At 35.9% G+C, this 17,902-nt stretch overlaps 1 protein-coding gene across 4 annotated transcripts in view; it reads left to right on the forward strand.

Moving 5' to 3' along the window:
* FAM13A (family with sequence similarity 13 member A) overlaps positions 1-17,902 on the forward strand; it is a 107,131-nt gene that overhangs the window by 74,317 nt on the left and 14,912 nt on the right. For all 4 annotated transcript variants that reach the window (XM_072405507.1, XM_072405506.1, XM_072405508.1 and 1 more), the window contains 9 exons: positions 987-1,170; positions 3,798-3,874; positions 4,123-4,165; positions 7,123-7,270; positions 12,853-13,066; positions 13,661-13,805; positions 14,177-14,258; positions 15,134-15,351; positions 16,038-16,121. In XM_072405507.1, the coding sequence (XP_072261608.1) occupies positions 987-1,170; positions 3,798-3,874; positions 4,123-4,165; positions 7,123-7,270; positions 12,853-13,066; positions 13,661-13,805; positions 14,177-14,258; positions 15,134-15,351; positions 16,038-16,121 (1,195 nt within the window). The remainder of the gene's footprint in view (positions 1-986; positions 1,171-3,797; positions 3,875-4,122; positions 4,166-7,122; positions 7,271-12,852; positions 13,067-13,660; positions 13,806-14,176; positions 14,259-15,133; positions 15,352-16,037; positions 16,122-17,902) is intronic.

Genomic DNA, 17,902 nt, shown 5'->3' on the forward strand with positions numbered 1-17,902 from the left:
GCAGTTCAACTGCATCTGAGTTGTTTCATTTAAAATTATTTGTGGTAATATACAGAACCAAAATTAGAAAAAAGTTGTCTCTGTCCAAATATTTATGGACCTAACGGTATGTGATAATACAAGTTGAACGCCGAAGGAGCAGTCACCATATAAATCCTAAGGGGAAAAAGCTGGGATTCCCAATGGATTCCTGTATTCCACCATATAGAACATTTAGTTGGGTTACATTTCTTGAAAGAGAACTTATTTTTGACAAGGAAGGATTGATAATGTAATTATATTCCTTTATCATATATTTTAGTTTACATTTTGTTCCTTTCTTCATAGACTACTTTGTATTTTCTCTGGTAGTCTTGGAATGCTTGGCCTTAGAACTTGCATGTTTTTGTCTGTCAATATACAGAAGCATTGTACAGCAACCGTTTAGATGAACATTAAAGCCTAAGCTGCTAAAGCATAAAGCTTTTTTATTTAGGAAGTGCAAATTATTTTGTAGCATTGTTAAAATCTGATGCTTTGTCAAAGAACTGTTTTTTTAGGTTCCTTTACATAAACTAACTTCCTAAAAAAATTAACAAGTACACATTATTTTTTTTTATAAATTATTTAAGGTATTGAGATAAATTGATCAGGAGTTTGTTACATTTAGGTATGGGTGTATGGTTAGCATTGCTCTGTACATTAAATGCTTCACAGAATGCACTCAGAATTCACTTTTATGTTGCAATGTCGCATTACATCTAAACAGCGACTGTCCCAGTGAAGTGTTAAAGCAACATTTCATTTTAAACTGCACAGACTCCAACATTGTGTAGTTACAACCTGGATTTAGGAATTTTACAGCTTGATTTACACAACATACCTAATAGTTTGAAGCAATGTCAAACAATGACGTATTGATTTTTATGCAGCACAGCCAACCTGTATATTGCACATGATTGCGTTATTCTTTAAAAACTTGTGGTAAAGATTTCATGTGTTTTTAGGGAAATGATTAACAAGGAGAACATCCCTTCTGGGTGTGGCAGCCTTGAGGACTGTGCATTGTTGCAGGAAGTGGAGAAACTTCAGGATAATTGCTCTGGTTATATTGAAGAGAGAAGCAAACCAAAAAGACAGAAATCAAGCAGCAAACTCTCTGAGCTCAATGATAATCAGGAAAGTACACTGGTGAGTGAAATGCTTGTATCAAGTGAATAAAAAAATACAGTATTCTTTTGACCCGATAATATAAGTGGGCCAGATGAGTGATGTCCCTTATTTACCCACAGTGCCCCAGGCAAGCTTGGCTGTAACTTGCAAGTAGGCCAGTTTACAGAAGTAATTTTCATACTTTTGCTGTGATCCCCTCCCAAAGAATGGCACGGATCTTTGGACACTTCTGGGTTATATTTGTCATTCCTTGGTCTGTGCTGGGCTTTGTGGAAGCTGTCTGAACACAATTTATGCTCAAACAGCAAAAATGGAGTGCAGAGGTAACATTAGGAGTATAACAAACCCCTGGTTCCTCTTTTCACCTGCCACCTTCACGGTAGTATTATGTAGGGAGTTTAAAATATCAATAAATTTGACTATAAAATATTTATAACATTAACACTTCAATTCATATAAGGAAAAAAAAAACCTTTAAAAATGTAATGCCCTCTCAATTAAATGTACATAAATGCACACACAGATGGTAATTGTATGCATAAAAACAATATAACGTTAACGCTAAATTGATGACCTTTAAATGCTTTCAAAGCATCAACATCACTAGCGTGAACAATTTTTGGTACCATATTTTCTCCCTGTTCCTTGTATGTGTGCAGTTTCAGGACAAGCAAGTTGATCTAATTACCTTGTGCAACCATATAATTGATGTTTTGCCAAACAATTGGACACTATATTGTGCTTGTGACCACTAAATTTATTTGAATATTTTGGGGGGTTTTTTACACTGAAAATCTATGTATTAATAAGCAGTTGCACAAAAAAAGTGTGACGTAAAAACATAAATAATGTTTTGGGGGTTTTAATTAACTTCTAAAATGTGCATTTTACCATGCTGGGAAAAAAATATTTAAAAATGCCCACAGTAGTGAAAGAGACAAACCTCCAGCCCTCTAATCCTTCACTGAATGTCTCCAACCATGTTGGCCATAGTTTGTGAACATTTTCTGGACAGTTCCTACTCGTGTTAGCTAATATAGAGGTATGAGTTATTGACATACATTCAGTCTCCTAGGGTGGGTGCAAACATTTGCTTCCATTTAACAGATTGTGTGAACTCCAAAATTTCGGAATATGATGATGGAGCCTGAACAATACTAGAACCATTGGCTTGGCATTTATTATGCAAGATTTACTGGGTTATGCCCTTTTTTTTTTACTGGCTGTTTATCCCAATAGGATGCTATTAGCAGACCTGTTCATAACTAATGAAAGAAAGCACTTTTTTGGGCAAGGCATTTTAGGGCACAGTTTAAAATGTGATTGATTTATGACTGTTGTAATGGTGGAAACAATACTGAAGCGTATGGCTCGGCAACGGTCATACATCTTAAGACTACACTGACGTCACGCTGCTGCTTGTTTTTCTGTCTCTAGTATAGTTTCTGAACTTAGTGCAATATAAGTTGAAAATTGTCATTCAGTGTATAAGAATTTGTTAGAATATTTCTTTTGTTTAATATTATTAAAACATAAAAATTGCAAATGTCCAAATTTTTCTGTGGACCCCCAAAATTTTCTTGTGGACCACAAGTTGGCGACCACTGTTCTAAATGATTACTTCTATGTGCAATTGTTTACTTTGTTGTTCTGAAACTGACATGTAAAGATTAAAATCTGCATTTGAGGTCTAAGCATCAGAAAGTTCATTAAAAGTCTGTTCCAAGGGAAACCATTTCCTCTCAAATTTGTAAAGAATGCTATCTAGTGTGAAAGTAGAAAGCTGCACAGAGCTGATACGATGCACTGGAGTTTTGTTCTATGCACGGTGACTTGGCCAAGTCATAGGAAACATTCAAGTTGTGCTGACAGTCATTTTTTTCAGATTATCTTTGTGAAAGTGTGAAACACTGTTTCCAGAGTCCCTATACATGTCCTCCTAACATTTCTCTGTGAAAGAAAAACTGTCTACAGTCATCACAAGATAGTAATGACAAAACAGTGATTTAGTCAGCACAATGTGAGGACATAACAATGTTTAGTCACAATAATGTGAGGACATAAAGATTAAATCTTTTCACCATGTAACTTGGCCTTTCCTAACCTTTTTATCGTATAGTAATGCTGAGAATAATGTACAGCTCCAAAGATCATGGTACTTGGACAGTGAGAGATACTCTGTACAAATAGCCAAAATGATTAGTAGTGTCAGTGGTTATTTATTGGAGAGGTGGAAATTTCTCCATCTGGAAGAATTTTAAAGTTCTAAAGAACCCTGCTTGTGGAGATCTGAGTAACCTCATGGTTTGTCCTTTGTAATCATTTTCCTGATTTACATGTATGTTCACATCCTAAAGCACCTGTGGTGACCATGCCTAACGTAAGCCTGAATAAAAATATTAAGCCAGGTATTATGCGGGGAAAAACTAAACAGACATTTATAGCTTTTCCATCCCTTGAATATTTATTTTTGAATATCTATTGTAGATCCTGATGAGGCAGACAGGAATTTGAGTTTTAACATTCAGCTGTGTCTGTAAATTTGCATGACCGTACTCTTCATAATAGTGATTAAAGTAGAAATAACGTTCTTAAAGTTCTCAGTACTTAATGGTTATTTTTGTTATTGTTTTTATTTCTTTCAGAGCACAGAGAGCTTTGTCACCTCTAAAGGCGTAGACAGACTCGAATTCACTGGAATGGAAGTTTTGTCAGAGCCCAGGTAATTTATAGTTGCAATTCTTTCTCAAAATGTGGGGTGGAAACTTTAGGGTATTGAAGGTATCCTTTAATAGATTTGTCTGTTTTCCCAATTCTTTTGCATTTTTTTGATTTGTCTTATTATATGCATTTATTTTCTAAGTCTTTGTATATTACACACCCATAAATGGAGAAATGTATGCTATTTAAACAATAGACGTGTTAACATGGTTTTCCCGTTTTTTTTTTTTTTGTTTTTTTGTATTACAGCAAAGAGAACGAACATGATAAAGAGAGCCTGAGATTACCTCCTGTGAGTCAAATATTTACCTACTAACTAAAGTCTAAATATTTATTTTTTATTAAACAAATGTTTTATTTGCAAGCTTTAAGAAATGATTAACTACAAAATAATTTTTTTTCAGCCTAAGGCTAAGCAATTTTAAAACATTTACTTATCATTCTTATCAGTAAAATGTACTTTGTACACAAATACTTGTGCCAATAAATATATGTCTAATTGGTAGGATTTGGCTGCTGCCTGATTGGTGTCAGTACCTAGGAATGTTCTGTCCCTTCTTGATGCCAAGATCTTCCTTTTCAGCAGTCCAGTCAGAGATCCGTGTCAGAGGTTGAGGTTAGAGAGCTTGGCACCACCTTTCACACATTTCTGATTAGATGACTCGGTTAGCATCAATCTTTGTGAATGCAGATGGAGTGGATCAGAGTTGAGATATGTTAGTAAATAGGATGAATGTGTTATTAGGTTTGCATAGGAAATTAAAAGCCAAATTATACTAACAAAGCAACTACATACACTTAGCAAAGTACGTTTGCGCCTTTTAGTAATTAAACCCCTTTGGACTAAAGCAGCCATAACAGACTGTAGATACAGAGATATTATTAATGTATATTTGCTCATACCTATTTTTTCTTACATATGTAATTGACTTGTGCAAAGGTTTAAGATGGACCTAAATGTAATTTAGTCCCCGAGTCAAGGACATTTAACGTAAGGGCGGCTCCTAGATACGAGTGGGGCTTCACTGCTCCCTCCTATGCAGGATGGAGGCTTGATTGGAGGGGGGGGGGGGGGGGGGGTTGCGGTTTGCATGACTTGCAGAAGAAATCTTGAGGTTGTGGGTGATCTTAACAGTTGAGCTGATCTGTAACATCTTGTAACTATTTAATGACAAACTCTGCAGTTTTTAATTTTTGCATATCAAAGTACAGCTGGCTCCAAAAGTTAATAAATGTCTAGGCTCCATAAAGATTTGTTTTTTTTTGCTTTGTGTTTTTGCTTTGTTTGTGATTAACTCACAGTGAGGATTTTATACAGTAACTAACACCACACTGCCCAATATTATGTTGAGGCAAACATGTATGTCCTAATTGCATTGATTAAAATAATGTACCTGTTCCGACTTGTATACAAATTCAACTTAAGTACAAGCCTACAGTCCCTATCTTGTATGTAACCTGGGGACTACCTGTAGTTGGCGGGGCTGCTCCCAACATGTTCTGATGTGCATCTCTCTGCATCTTGTTAGGTAGTATCTAGTCGGCACGATTACACGATCAGAAACCCATCTGGAGAGTTTACTTTATTCAAACAGTTCAGTTCTTGGGTTTAGGTCCACTTTATAGGAATGATGAGATTCATAGGCTTGATAGCAGTATCGCTCTCTTTTTTTGTTGCAGTATTGTTCTCTGTTTGGTTACATTGTTTAAGTATAAACTTGAGTTATATGGGCTTTTTTTCCCCTAAGTAATCATCTGTAGATTGAATTGTATGTGTTTCTTTAATGTTTTTGTGGGTTGACTGGAAGAAAAAGTATGAAAAGTAGCATTTTATTAAAAATCTTCCATAGCGCTACCTTAATTAGTATCGGGAAGTTTTGGATGTCAAAAGTATACAATTGCTTTGAAGATGGTAGCAACAAGCACCTCACAGAGATCCCCCACCTCTTAGATTGTAAGCTCTTTGCGGCAGGGTCCTCTCCTAATAATCAGGGAGGGCTTTTGAGTTCTATGCAGCATAAACCTAGCAATGAGCATTAAATATCATACTGTATCTATTCATATTGCTGCATATTTTCATTTCTGCATTCTAAAAAGTATTGTGAAAATTTGGTAAATTTGTTTTCTGACACTTTAATGACCTACTTTCAGCCGTGATGGAGCTACATTTATTTTTTAAGCTAATCTAATTTAAACGAGATGATATACTTGTAAATGTTTTACAAAATTATATTATATAAACACAATAACATTAACAAGTCCTTTAAGAGCAAATTCAGCATTTAAATTCAATCATATAATATTAGGATCTTATTGTATTACTACATGTAGTCATTTATTTTTTTTATTTATTAGTTTACCTCTAGGGAGCTGTTAGTATGTTAACAATTCTTGCATCGATCATTTAAATTATTTGGAGATTTTCTTCCCCTTGTGAGGGGTTAAAATACAGGGTATCCTTGAGCAGTGACACTGTAGCATGATTGAGTTTTCCAAATAATCATACACGTCTCTCTGCAGTGTTATCCAGTGTACTATCTTTGTGTGCTTTTTGGCTTTTGCCCAACACTTGTATTGTTTCCAGCTGAGTTGCCAAACTCTAAGCTCAGTGCTGCCTCAATATTCACAGCTCCCCTATAAATAGCAAAGAGTATGCCCTCCTTCACATAAACCCAGCTGAAAAAATATTCACAGGACTAAAGATGTGATTGCGACCGGAATATGATTAAGTTGGCATACAAGGATTATTTAAGCCTATATTGCAGAATTATACATCCTTTCCTGCACTGTTTGCCTGAGGGAGCCCAGCAAAGAATGTGTTGCTGCATGAGCCTTAGCAACAGTGAGAACGTTATTCAGCTTCTTTTTTTTTTTTTTGTCTCATCATTGCTGCTGTCAACAAAAGGGAGTGGTAATTCCTCAAAGACTGATCTGAGAGTCTGTGCATGTAACACTGATACAGCAGAATAGGCACAGCCTAGGGAAGGAGGCTGCTGTTTTCTTTAAGAGCCAGGGAAAGTTCAAGGCGCACAGAGGGGCGTTGTATTCTTCAGGCGGATCATTTGACCAATTAGCATGCGAGGGTCATGGAGCATGGAATCACTGGGGTGCATGCACATGTAGCCTGAGCTGTGGCTTTTCACCAGTCCTCCCCTGCATTGTAAGACATCTGATAATGTGCAATCGTCATTGAGGCTTCTCATTTTTAAATCTTTTTTTTTTATTTTCCTGGGGAAATTTTTTATCCAGGCTGTAAAAATGAAAATTCAGGAGCAGCAGAATAACTCTGAACTGAGACCACAAAGAAGCCTTGATGTTGACGTTGGTCAGGAAGGCTTTGTCCCAGAAGTACCCCGTCTGGACCTCACCTCTCTTTGTGATGACAACAAATGGGAAGGTAAGGGATATATATATTTTTTTTTTTCATACATGTCTTTGGCTATATGAACCGGAGGAATATATAGTGAAATAGTAATACATTGACAAAAGGTTTCTTTTCCTGTACAGTTGAGGGGTGTGTGTTACAGTAGGTGATTATAGCACTTTGTTTACTTGCATCTTGTTTTCTGTTTATCACTCCTTGCTTTTAATCTTTAGTCTTTCGCTATGTATTTATGTTTATATGTACCAGGTAAAAGGTGCAAAATAAATAGACTGCCCCTTTTTTATTTAGAAGATAAGATAGTTGATTACTATTTGGCAAAATTCCAACTCTTGCTAATATTTGCATGTAATAAGGCTTAGATTTATTTCCTAAAATGTGAACATAGTTAAAAAAATGTCAACTGTAAATGTAAGGTAACAAAGCAACAACTGTTAGAGCACATGGGCGTTCCTTAACACTAAGCAATATAAGAACGTAAAGACCTCGGAGAGACTGTGACTTGGCATTAGGGTTATTATCACCCTGCCTGCCTGTTCATTATGAGGAAGCACATTGTCAATAGACTCCACCTACACACCTTATGCTACACAAATCATCATGACTTTGGGATTTAGGTGTACATCTCTTGCCATGGTGTAACCGTCTCATGTATTTAGTGCTAAAACCACATGGTGTTATACTATGAAATGATCGATTGTACACTTCCTAAATGCATTATCATTGTATCAGTATGTGAGCATTTCATGTTTATTATGAATCAAAGTCTGTATTATACACATCCATGCGAGATCTTTGGGAAAGAATCGGTAGATCTGAAATTGATCTTAAGTGTAATACATGTTTGTGAATATGCATTGAAGACATATTGAAGACGCAAAATGCTTACACACAAATTATCATCATTGCCTTTCTGACACAGCCAGCAATGTATCATTATTTGCCTAATCCTTTTATATTATTTTTCCTCACAGGATGGCAAATTCACGGTTTTCTTAAGGATTATAGTACTAAAACCATACATTCAATTCTGTCCATGGATGGTCTTTAAAATTTGATTGGCGTTATAATAGTTATAGTAGGGTTAAAGCAGACCCAGAAAAATGGAAGGTCCGTTAATGCTGGGCAAATTCCCTCCCTAAATCCACTGCTATAATTAAATGGAAAATAGACCTGTACAGTTAGTTTTGTGTACCCTAGCCCTTTTTTTCTGGTTGCCACTTTGATGTCCTTTATGGGGAACACAGAACAAATAAAATTATGTGAAAATACACTACTGCCCTTTTGAAGAGCATCTTTTTACCTGCTCTGGGTGCCACAGGAAGGAATCTTTCCACAAGGAGGGTGATCCATCCATTCAAAGTGCCACAAACAGAGGAGGGGAGGAGGGTAATACAATTCCAACTTTATTCTAGGTGTGTTTGTCACCTACTTACCTTGGCCTTCAGGATTGCAATTATTATGGTTACAACTGAATCATTGGTTTCCTGTTTAATGCTTTTCTGAGATTTTTCTTGAGGTATGGCATTTCAACGGAGTTAATGCGTGGCATTTGACTGCTCAATTTTAATGCTCATAACTGCTCATAATCCCCCTCATTCACCTATCCACATCTGCCTCTCTGCCTCCTGCACCAGGAAAATGTTCAACCTGTAGAAAAGAAAAATGGGGCTGTAAATATAACACCTATTTACTTGTATTTCCTTAAAATTCTGATAATAGCAGTGTTCTCCCTAGGCATTTGTTATTGTGTTTTAATGGCTTTAGTACATTTTTTATTTTTTTTTTTTGCTGATTTTCTCCTTTTTGTCTGCTAATTATACAGATAAAAGTGTTTAGTTATGCCTGAGTGATAAGGGCAGAAATATACCTGTTGATTTTGCCATAAAGCTTGTGAGTCGATAATTTCCTGTGCTCTTGTGAAGCCATGGGCAGCAGTCCAAGTTTGTAATGTATGAAACAATACAGCCCAGGTTTGGATGGGGGTGATCAACTGCAGTTATTTACTTATGGACATAGTTGATGATAAACAGATTTAATTGATGCATGTTTAAATTAGACTATAACAATGTGTATATTTAATGCAAAAAGGATAACAGATGGTTGTTCGACATCTGCGGTTCTGAGCTCAGTGTTTTTCTTGCAAAAATAAAAAAGATCTCCTAAAATGATATCATTATGATTTATAACATGATGGAGAATATTACAGTCCAACAGAAAGAAACAATTTATTATCATGGCTCTGCTTTTTTCCCTGGGATCCATGTATGTCTGTTTGTGTGTAATATATGTATATATATATATTTTTTTTATCATTGCATTGCATACTGTCATTTCATATCACTTGTTTGCAGTCTGGTGACAAGTTATACTTGCAGCAACAATCCACTATAAGTTTTAGTGCAGCAATGCTAATCCCTTTATGCTTGGGAGATTTCTGCTTTTGTTTTCAGTTTCTTCCCCAGTCCCTATTTCTCAGTTACCATGGGAAATAAATGCTTTGGAGCAACATGCTTTTTTATTGTACATTGGAAGATACTTTATTAAATTGTATTTTTTGCTTTGATGTCAATTCTGCATGCTGTGATCACAAACAAAGTCCTTAAGTCTAGGTATTTAATAATGCTTTGTCATTTCTTTTCAAAAATCCCTAAGAGCTTTTAGCTAGAATGGGAAAATGCGTGTTTACACAGTGTTATCCAAGCAAGCAAAAGTAATACTGGAGGTTGTTTTTTTATTATGAAATGCAGGCACAATCTGAGACATTTGATTCAAAGTATTCACCTCTGTCTGATTACCTGCCCATGTCTAGGGTAAGACAGAACCTAAACTTTTTTTGTTTTTGTTAATGTTAGTAGGGGTTAGACTTAATGGCAATCTTTTATTGCCATGTTTGTATATCTCTCAACATAGCACTGCAACATGACCGAACACAACATTCTTTATTTCTCTCTTTCTATATCTTTTTAATCTGTGTGGTTTTTAGATATTTTTTCCCATTTGCAATATTGTAATCAGGAGGGAAGTGAGCAGACTCTTAACGCAGTGTTTCTTAACCAGGGTTTTTCCAAAGTTTGATAGTGGTTCCTTGAGTAATGAGTCAGTAATCTTTTTGGCTATTTCTTAGGGTGACATTTTCCCAATGGCCAGCCATGTATAAAACATTTCCCCCAGTCACCACTACACTAATATACACTAAGCTGTAATTATTGTTATTGTCAGAGGTTCTCCCCCATGTTACAAAGACCACTGACAGCCTGACGGCTTTTTAATCCTTCCTTCTTCTATCCAATATAAAATCCATTCAACATAATTTATTTAAAAAATAAACATTTGTCATATCACCTCCAAAAGCAATGTAACTTTCTAGATGCATAAAGGCCCCTCTGGTTCATCTTCTGACGACTTTTATCATTACTGCCTGACCTTTGTGTGATGGTTGCCTCCCAAACCTGTAAAGCTTTACACACTTTTCTGAGATACAGCATTTTCAGCTAGGCATTTCTCTATTATAGACCTGGCAGGGGGGTTTCTATTTTATTTTGGTGTGCTTTATGGTTATATTTGTACACCTTTAACCCCTTTTCATGAGGTGTTGCATTCCAATAAGCTAAGACCCCTAAATATAATTTGTACATCTCTTTATCCAATTAAACCATTGGATCCATTAAAATGTATTCATATATTTTTCCTGGTTATCCTGAACTTCACCTGAATATTGGACCTTTTGAATTGCATGTCATCTATCAAGGTCAAGCTAACAATACTATGTTGACAGCCCTTAGTTCCCCAAGTATGCCCACTGTAGATACCTAGATAGAATAGTACATTCTGGATATCAAGGATTTGTTGGCTATTGCCTGAGACCAGTTTGATTTTTTTTTTGTCTACTTTTTTTTAACCCTGTAGCATCTGGAGTTATGGCTAGTCTGTACTTTATCTTCCAAATTCAGTGCAGGTTTTCCTTTTTGCATTTCAGTTAGGCAGATTCTAGAATGTTCAGCATGGATATCACATAGTATTCTAAATACTCATCTTAATGAGGGTGCTGCTGCACCTAAAAATACCTTGCTACTGATAAAGTGAGAAAGTGATGGATACCAATGTAAATGAAGAGTTCAGAAATGCAGAATTTAGTTCCAAGAGTAGAAAAGTTAACATTTTTAAATTACATAATTGTGCAGACAATAGGTGTGCTTTTGTCACTTCATTTTACCAGACTCCCACAATGAACAGCTGCCCTTCGTATTAAAATGATTTCACCAAGCTGTTAATAACGCATGCCATATTTTCATGTATTGATTTAAGCTTTATCCTCTGTATGCTTGGAATGCTAGACTGCCATCTCCTTCAAACAATTAACAAATAGGCTAGCACAGCAATTTATCTTCAATCAAATAGAAAACAGGAAACCTAAGTTTGTCTCCATAGTAAATGCTTCTATTGTAGTCTAAGACAGAATCAGGAACAACGTTCAGAATATTTTCTAGTTTCATGCAGAACAGCATACAAATATATGCGAAACACAGCAGACCCTGATTGGCCTAGCACAGTCAAATAGAAGGTATCCAGTGCTCATCCCAGAAAAATTTTTAAGCCGGGTGGGAAGAAATTGTAGGTGGGTGGCAGCCCCTGTATTGTGACCAAACTCTTTAGTAACCACCCAAAAACAGCCAAGTGGGTGCTGAAAAGTGCCAGGTGGTGCGCCCAGCTAAAAGGGCCTGGGGAGAACCCTGGTATCGTATACAATTAAATCCATGTGTCTAGATGAGAAGTCATGACTTGTAGTTAAATGTAGTTCATTTAATTCCCAAAGCTAATATTCTACACTAATCAAAAGAACTGCTCTGAGAAATGCATCTTGTTTACTTATTGGCATAAATTGGTCTTAAACTCTAGGTCTGTTTTCAAACGGAAATTCCATATTTTCTTCAGACATTTTACCTTTATCAGAAATTCCGTAATGTTGATTACTTCTGCATATAAGTATTTATTTTGTGTTTTGCATTTTTTGTACAAACCGACAGTTCATAGCTTCAGTACTTGATAAAAATTCCCATATTATAGCAAATATTTTTTTTAAAACTTGTTTATACCCATAAAAAATAGCTGGGTGCTAGCTGCCTGTTTGATAGAGCACACATGATCAAAGCTCCAGTTTAATCCTTCCCCCTCTAAGCAGGAGCACGCAAATCAGATTAGTCAAGGTGGAAACTTCACATGGATCTGGGTCAAGTAGTTCTGAGGACATGGAAGTTGTTTATCTTGATGTATCAAAGCACATTCTAGGATCTATTTTACTATAACACTGCTTCACATTTCCATTTCTCAAAATTCATACCAGTTTCCAGTTTTTTGACTGTTAGAGACACTGCCAGTATTCCATATTTGCCATGATTTCATTGTCTTAGTTTCAGTATGTTTACATCACTGTTTAAAATAATGTGGTGGGACACAGTCACCTTATGGTAGACATTCATAAGGCTCCTATTTACAAAATATCCATATGTGTATATTTTCAATTTTTATCTTTAGATTTTTTCAGGAAGCTTTAGTGTTAATACGTTTTTGCCATTTGTTGCACTTGTCTTCCATAGAACCAGCTCCAGTTCCGGCTTCTTGGGATCGTGATGGTGCAGATTCAGATGAAGCACGCCTGTCTCCTCAGGCTGGACGCCTGATTCGTCACTTACTTGAAGCAGACAGTGACCCTATGTTATCTCCTCGCTTTTATGCATACGGGCATAGCCAGCAATACCTGGATGACACAGAGGTACCTCCATCACCCCCTAACTCTCACTCTTTCATGAGGTATGTATTCATGTTGTAACGGTTTAGCCTATTATGCAGCAATTCATAATAACTTAAAAGAAAGCTTAAGCAAAAATTATATTGTAAAGATTTGCTATATGCAACCTTTAAATAGCCTTTTCTACAAATCTTCAACCGTCTCCTCCTAAAAGTTTGGTAATGGTACTCCCCAATCTATCATGTGATTATTAGATCTGTTTCCTTTAATATGCCCCTCCTTACAAGCTGCTGTTTGGACAATAAAAGAGCAGCAAAATGTAATTTATGTCCTTTCTTCACTTTTCCTTCCGTTCAACATATTCAGTGTTTTCAGTCTAACACTGTACAGCACAGTCTATTGTCACACACTGCTGACCACCCTTTCCTGTGTAAGTACTACTGTACATTGTATTGTATTACTGGACACTTGTAAGAAAGGGTTTGGTACATACACTAACCTAATAAAGAAATAGGATTTTTGTTTCCATGAAGATACATGTTATGCTTTCTAAAACTGTAAATGCATATACAATGAGTCTCTATAAAGAATATGTTTAAGATGTACAAACATGCCTCACTGCATGTGTTAATCTTTTTTTCTTGTTTTTCTATTAGTCGTAGACGCAGCTCTTCACTGGGATCTCATGAAGAGGACAGGGATGAGGACCTGACACCTGCACAGATCACACGCAAAATTCAAAGTCTAAAGAAAAAAATCCGCAAGTTTGAGGAAAGGTTTGAAGAAGAACGAAAATACAGGGTAAGGACCTTTCACCTTTTAATTTCAATATATAGACCTTAAAGAGAAGCATCCAAAAACAATAGTTAGGTTATGTTAATATCTATGACAGAGCAGTAGTGTCAGCTTGCAAGGTCTAATGTTATCCTGATGCCATCTTTGGTGTATGACTGTATTTGAAGGTTTGTTACTGATTTCGGGCATGAGAAAGGATGGCCTTACATTCTGACACTTGTACTTTGACGGCAATAAAATACAAAGCAAAAATAAAAATCTAAAGCTTGCATTAGTGGCAAGGCTACATCATTTTGTAGTGTTTTAGGTTGTTGATTGTTAAGGTATTACAAAGGTTGTCTTTTGTTGATGGTAATTTCCCTCTTCCATTTTGCCAGCCTTCACATCGTGACAAAGCTACAAATCCAGAGGTTTTTAAATGGATGAATGAGCTAACCAAGTTCCGGAAGCAGCTTAAAGGTAATTACAAAGTACATTGCACGCCTCCTGCTAGTGTGATAACCGGAATGTACACGTCTTTTACATAGTTGCTTGGAACCTGATAATTCCTGTTTATTAGTTGCAATGTTTGGTACCTGTTGAAATAAAATGTTTTGAGGTGTATCATAGATTTATTTTTTTCCTGTAGCGGAAACGAAAAAATGTTATGTGATTGGCCTAACACATGCAAAAAACATTTTCAACTTTAAAGGAAGAGCTCTGAGCTTTTCTTTAGATACGCCTTTTCTTTTTAAAAGCACTCTATTCCGAAGTGGCACATGTACACAACCAAATAGACGTAAAATTGAAATCTTTCATATTCATCAGAGGGAAAACATTATTACGCCAGTTTTTGAATTTGTTCACCTGCTGTTGTATCTAGTTTGTATTATATCGGTCACAACAGTGTTAGGGCAGTGCTCATTCAGTAGTAAATATAGATATAGCAGTGCACACCAACCAACGCATGTTCTAAACAGAACATATATTAGAGGTATGCACTCTGTAATGTAATGGTTTACACAATGGTTTTTTGGATAGCCATTATTTTATTAGGCATGACCTGCCACATCTTTGTGTGACTTGGTCAGATATAGTCTGACTGAGTGTAGTTGGGTCTTAAAAGCCATAAAGTATTGGAATATGTGCTTAGAAATGTATTGTAATAGACTTCAAGTACACAATATGTTTGAAATGTGATAAATGTTGATTTGGTAGATTAGCAAAAAAAAAATGTAGATTTAAATGCAGTATTAATAGATAACTATCCATGTACATCAACAAATAATTTGTCCATTTCACATATTACTGTCATATTCTTTTTTCTCTGAACAACTTTGAATTCTGTTCCTTAGAGTCAAAAATCAAGCTGTCTGAAGAAGACCTGGTCCCTCAGGTGAGACAGCGGAGCAATACACTCCCAAAAAGTTTTGGTTCCCAGCTTGAGAGGGAGGAAGAGAGAAAGCCAGAGGTAGAAAAGGTGGCTAAGCCTTCTATAGAAGCTACGATGGAAACCATTCAAAAGAAGCTGCATGAGAAGAGAGCGGAGGTCAACCGTCCAGAGGATATTAAGGTATAAATATGTAATGGAAATCATATTATGTGCTTACTCTGTTTTGTTTCCACAAAGAAAGTGGGTGTATCCTTTTTACTATAATATATTACTATACTATAATATAAACAGTATGTTAGTGACCTACGTGTCTGGCAACAGCCACAGATTTTTAATACATAAAAATGAATAATATTATTTTGAATTGGACTACAAACAAAGCCAGTCTTAAATATTTCATGTGTACCCTGACAAAGAGCAATTCATGTACTTACCAAATCACTAAGAAATAATCTCAGTGTGTGTAAATGTAGCCTAGCTTTCCCTGACAGAAATAAAGTAGAAGATGTTGGGTAGTTTGTAGTTAAGTCCTTTAACGTTGGGCTTTTCGTTTACCTACTGGTTTTATTTTATTTTTTTGTCATTAGTCTTCCTCATTGTTTGGTGCTTTATTATACAAGCATTTTTTTTCTTCAAATATCTGTGCAACAGGATCTGTCCAAATAAGTAAAATGACACTGCAATCAGTTACTTTTTGTATTGAAATCTGAAATGTATATTTTTTCTTCTGGATCTAAGTTGTTGTTAATGTAAAAAGTTCCATTTGGGTTTAAATGTACTCAATTAACAAATTTGGGTCGTGGGCCTGCTTTAGAAGATGCAATGCAGAATGCATTCATTTGTTTTTTTTTTTTGTTTGTTTTTAGGATATGACCAGAGATCAGATTGCAGCCGAGAAAGTCTCACTTCAGAAAGCCTTGCTGTACTATGAAAGTGTTCATGGTCGACCAGTATGTTTCTTTTTTTTTCGCACTTTTTCTGAGAAAATGTATCCCTGCTCATTTAATTTCCTTCAGATATCAATGCAGCCTCATCAATGCAGTTAAAAGTAGAAAATATTATTGCTCACAAGTATTTAAAAGTATTAAGGATAGATTAACCAAAAATTATATGAAAACCTTGAAATTTAGCACCCCTCAACATTAGTAAATGTTAGAAATTAGATTGCTGTGCATCTTTCTAAAGTATTGCAGTCACAGCATTGTACATCAGTGAATTTTTTCTGCTCTTCAGCTCTGATGATGTGCTGCCACAGCAATGTGTCCCTGCTCATTTATCACACTGTTGGAAATGCTGGTGTAAAGTAAATCAGGCTTCCCAAATAATGTGAGAATGAACCCCACACTCCAATGTCTTTCCTCCTTGCTAGAATTACAAATAAGTGTCTGAGGTTAAGTTAGAAAAGCTTGTGAAACTGAACATCTCACGTGAGAGAAATGTTGGTCGGATGCATTTCTAAAAGTTGCTGAATTGGATACAGTGTTCCAGAGATAGCTGGCAAGGTGCACAAAGCGTGGAAGTAAAAGTACCTTTAGAATATAGATGTGCTTTATAGGAATTGGGGAAATAAATAGAATTGGTAGGTGGGAACAAGGTAGTATTACACTTACACTCTGCAGATCATTCTTCATTAGAATGGTATGGCCATTATGTAAATTATTTTTTACTTAGAAGTGCTTAAAAAAATTATCTTAGTCATCAGTATTCACAAACTAGAACCCATGTATTGTAAAGTATAACGTATACACTAATAATAATTTGCTTAATATTGGTCTGTTAGGATATTCAGGTTAAGCATATTGTTACTTCATCAAAAAAACAAACAAACATAAAAACACTAGTCCTTCCAAAAATGTAGCGAGCTAACAACTTTTTTTAGTACGTTCAGAAACAATTCCAGTGCCTCAGCTGAACTGAAATCACAATTAATTTTTTTAGCCTTTCCCTGGTTACCTCGGTGCAAAAAATTCATCCTCCTCCCTATGTAATAGAGATGAGGGATGGATGTAGTCAAAAAACACTTCTGTCCTGGGGTTACAATGCTGTGCTTTGTAGGCAAAATAATTTTAAATCAAATAATATAAAGCAATTATCATACAGAAGAAAATTGTACAACGGTGGTGAACATAACTGTATTCATGTTAGAAATTACAAGACTAAAACAAATGGGGTTGGGGAATACATTAAACACATCTATATTGGCCTCAGAATGAGGCTGGAGAATAAATTGGATACCATGTAGAGCTATAAGTCTAGTAGAGAGGGAGGGGGAAGTAGAGGATTGCAGCAAAATCGATCAATGAGCAATGTAAGCCTCAAAATTGTCATCCATTGCTTTTAAGTTCCTTGAGTCTCATGAATTTTTTCACTAAATCCACCCAAGGGGAAATAGAAAGAGGTGTAAATTGTTTCCAGTATAAAGGAATGCGCTGTCTGGCAGCAGAGAACAAGCACCCATATAGATGTTTTTTTTGTGATGCCAGAAAGCCAGGTGACAATGAAAGCAGAGCTATTTTGGGAGAGGGAAACAAGGGAAGTGTCATATGGATTGGAATAATTTAGGGGAAAAAAAATCTTGCCATAAGAGCTAGTCCATCATATATGTAAGTAAGCACCTATGTCTCTACCATACCTCCAGCAGCAATCCGATTTGAGTTGTAAAGATGCACAGGGTCCCCTGTACCATCCAGAGAGTATCTTTTACCTTTTTCCTGGATGGAACTACTAACCA

This window comes from Pyxicephalus adspersus, chromosome 3 (assembly GCF_032062135.1).
Source record: "Pyxicephalus adspersus chromosome 3, UCB_Pads_2.0, whole genome shotgun sequence".
Classification (NCBI taxonomy): Eukaryota; Metazoa; Chordata; class Amphibia; order Anura; family Pyxicephalidae; genus Pyxicephalus; species Pyxicephalus adspersus.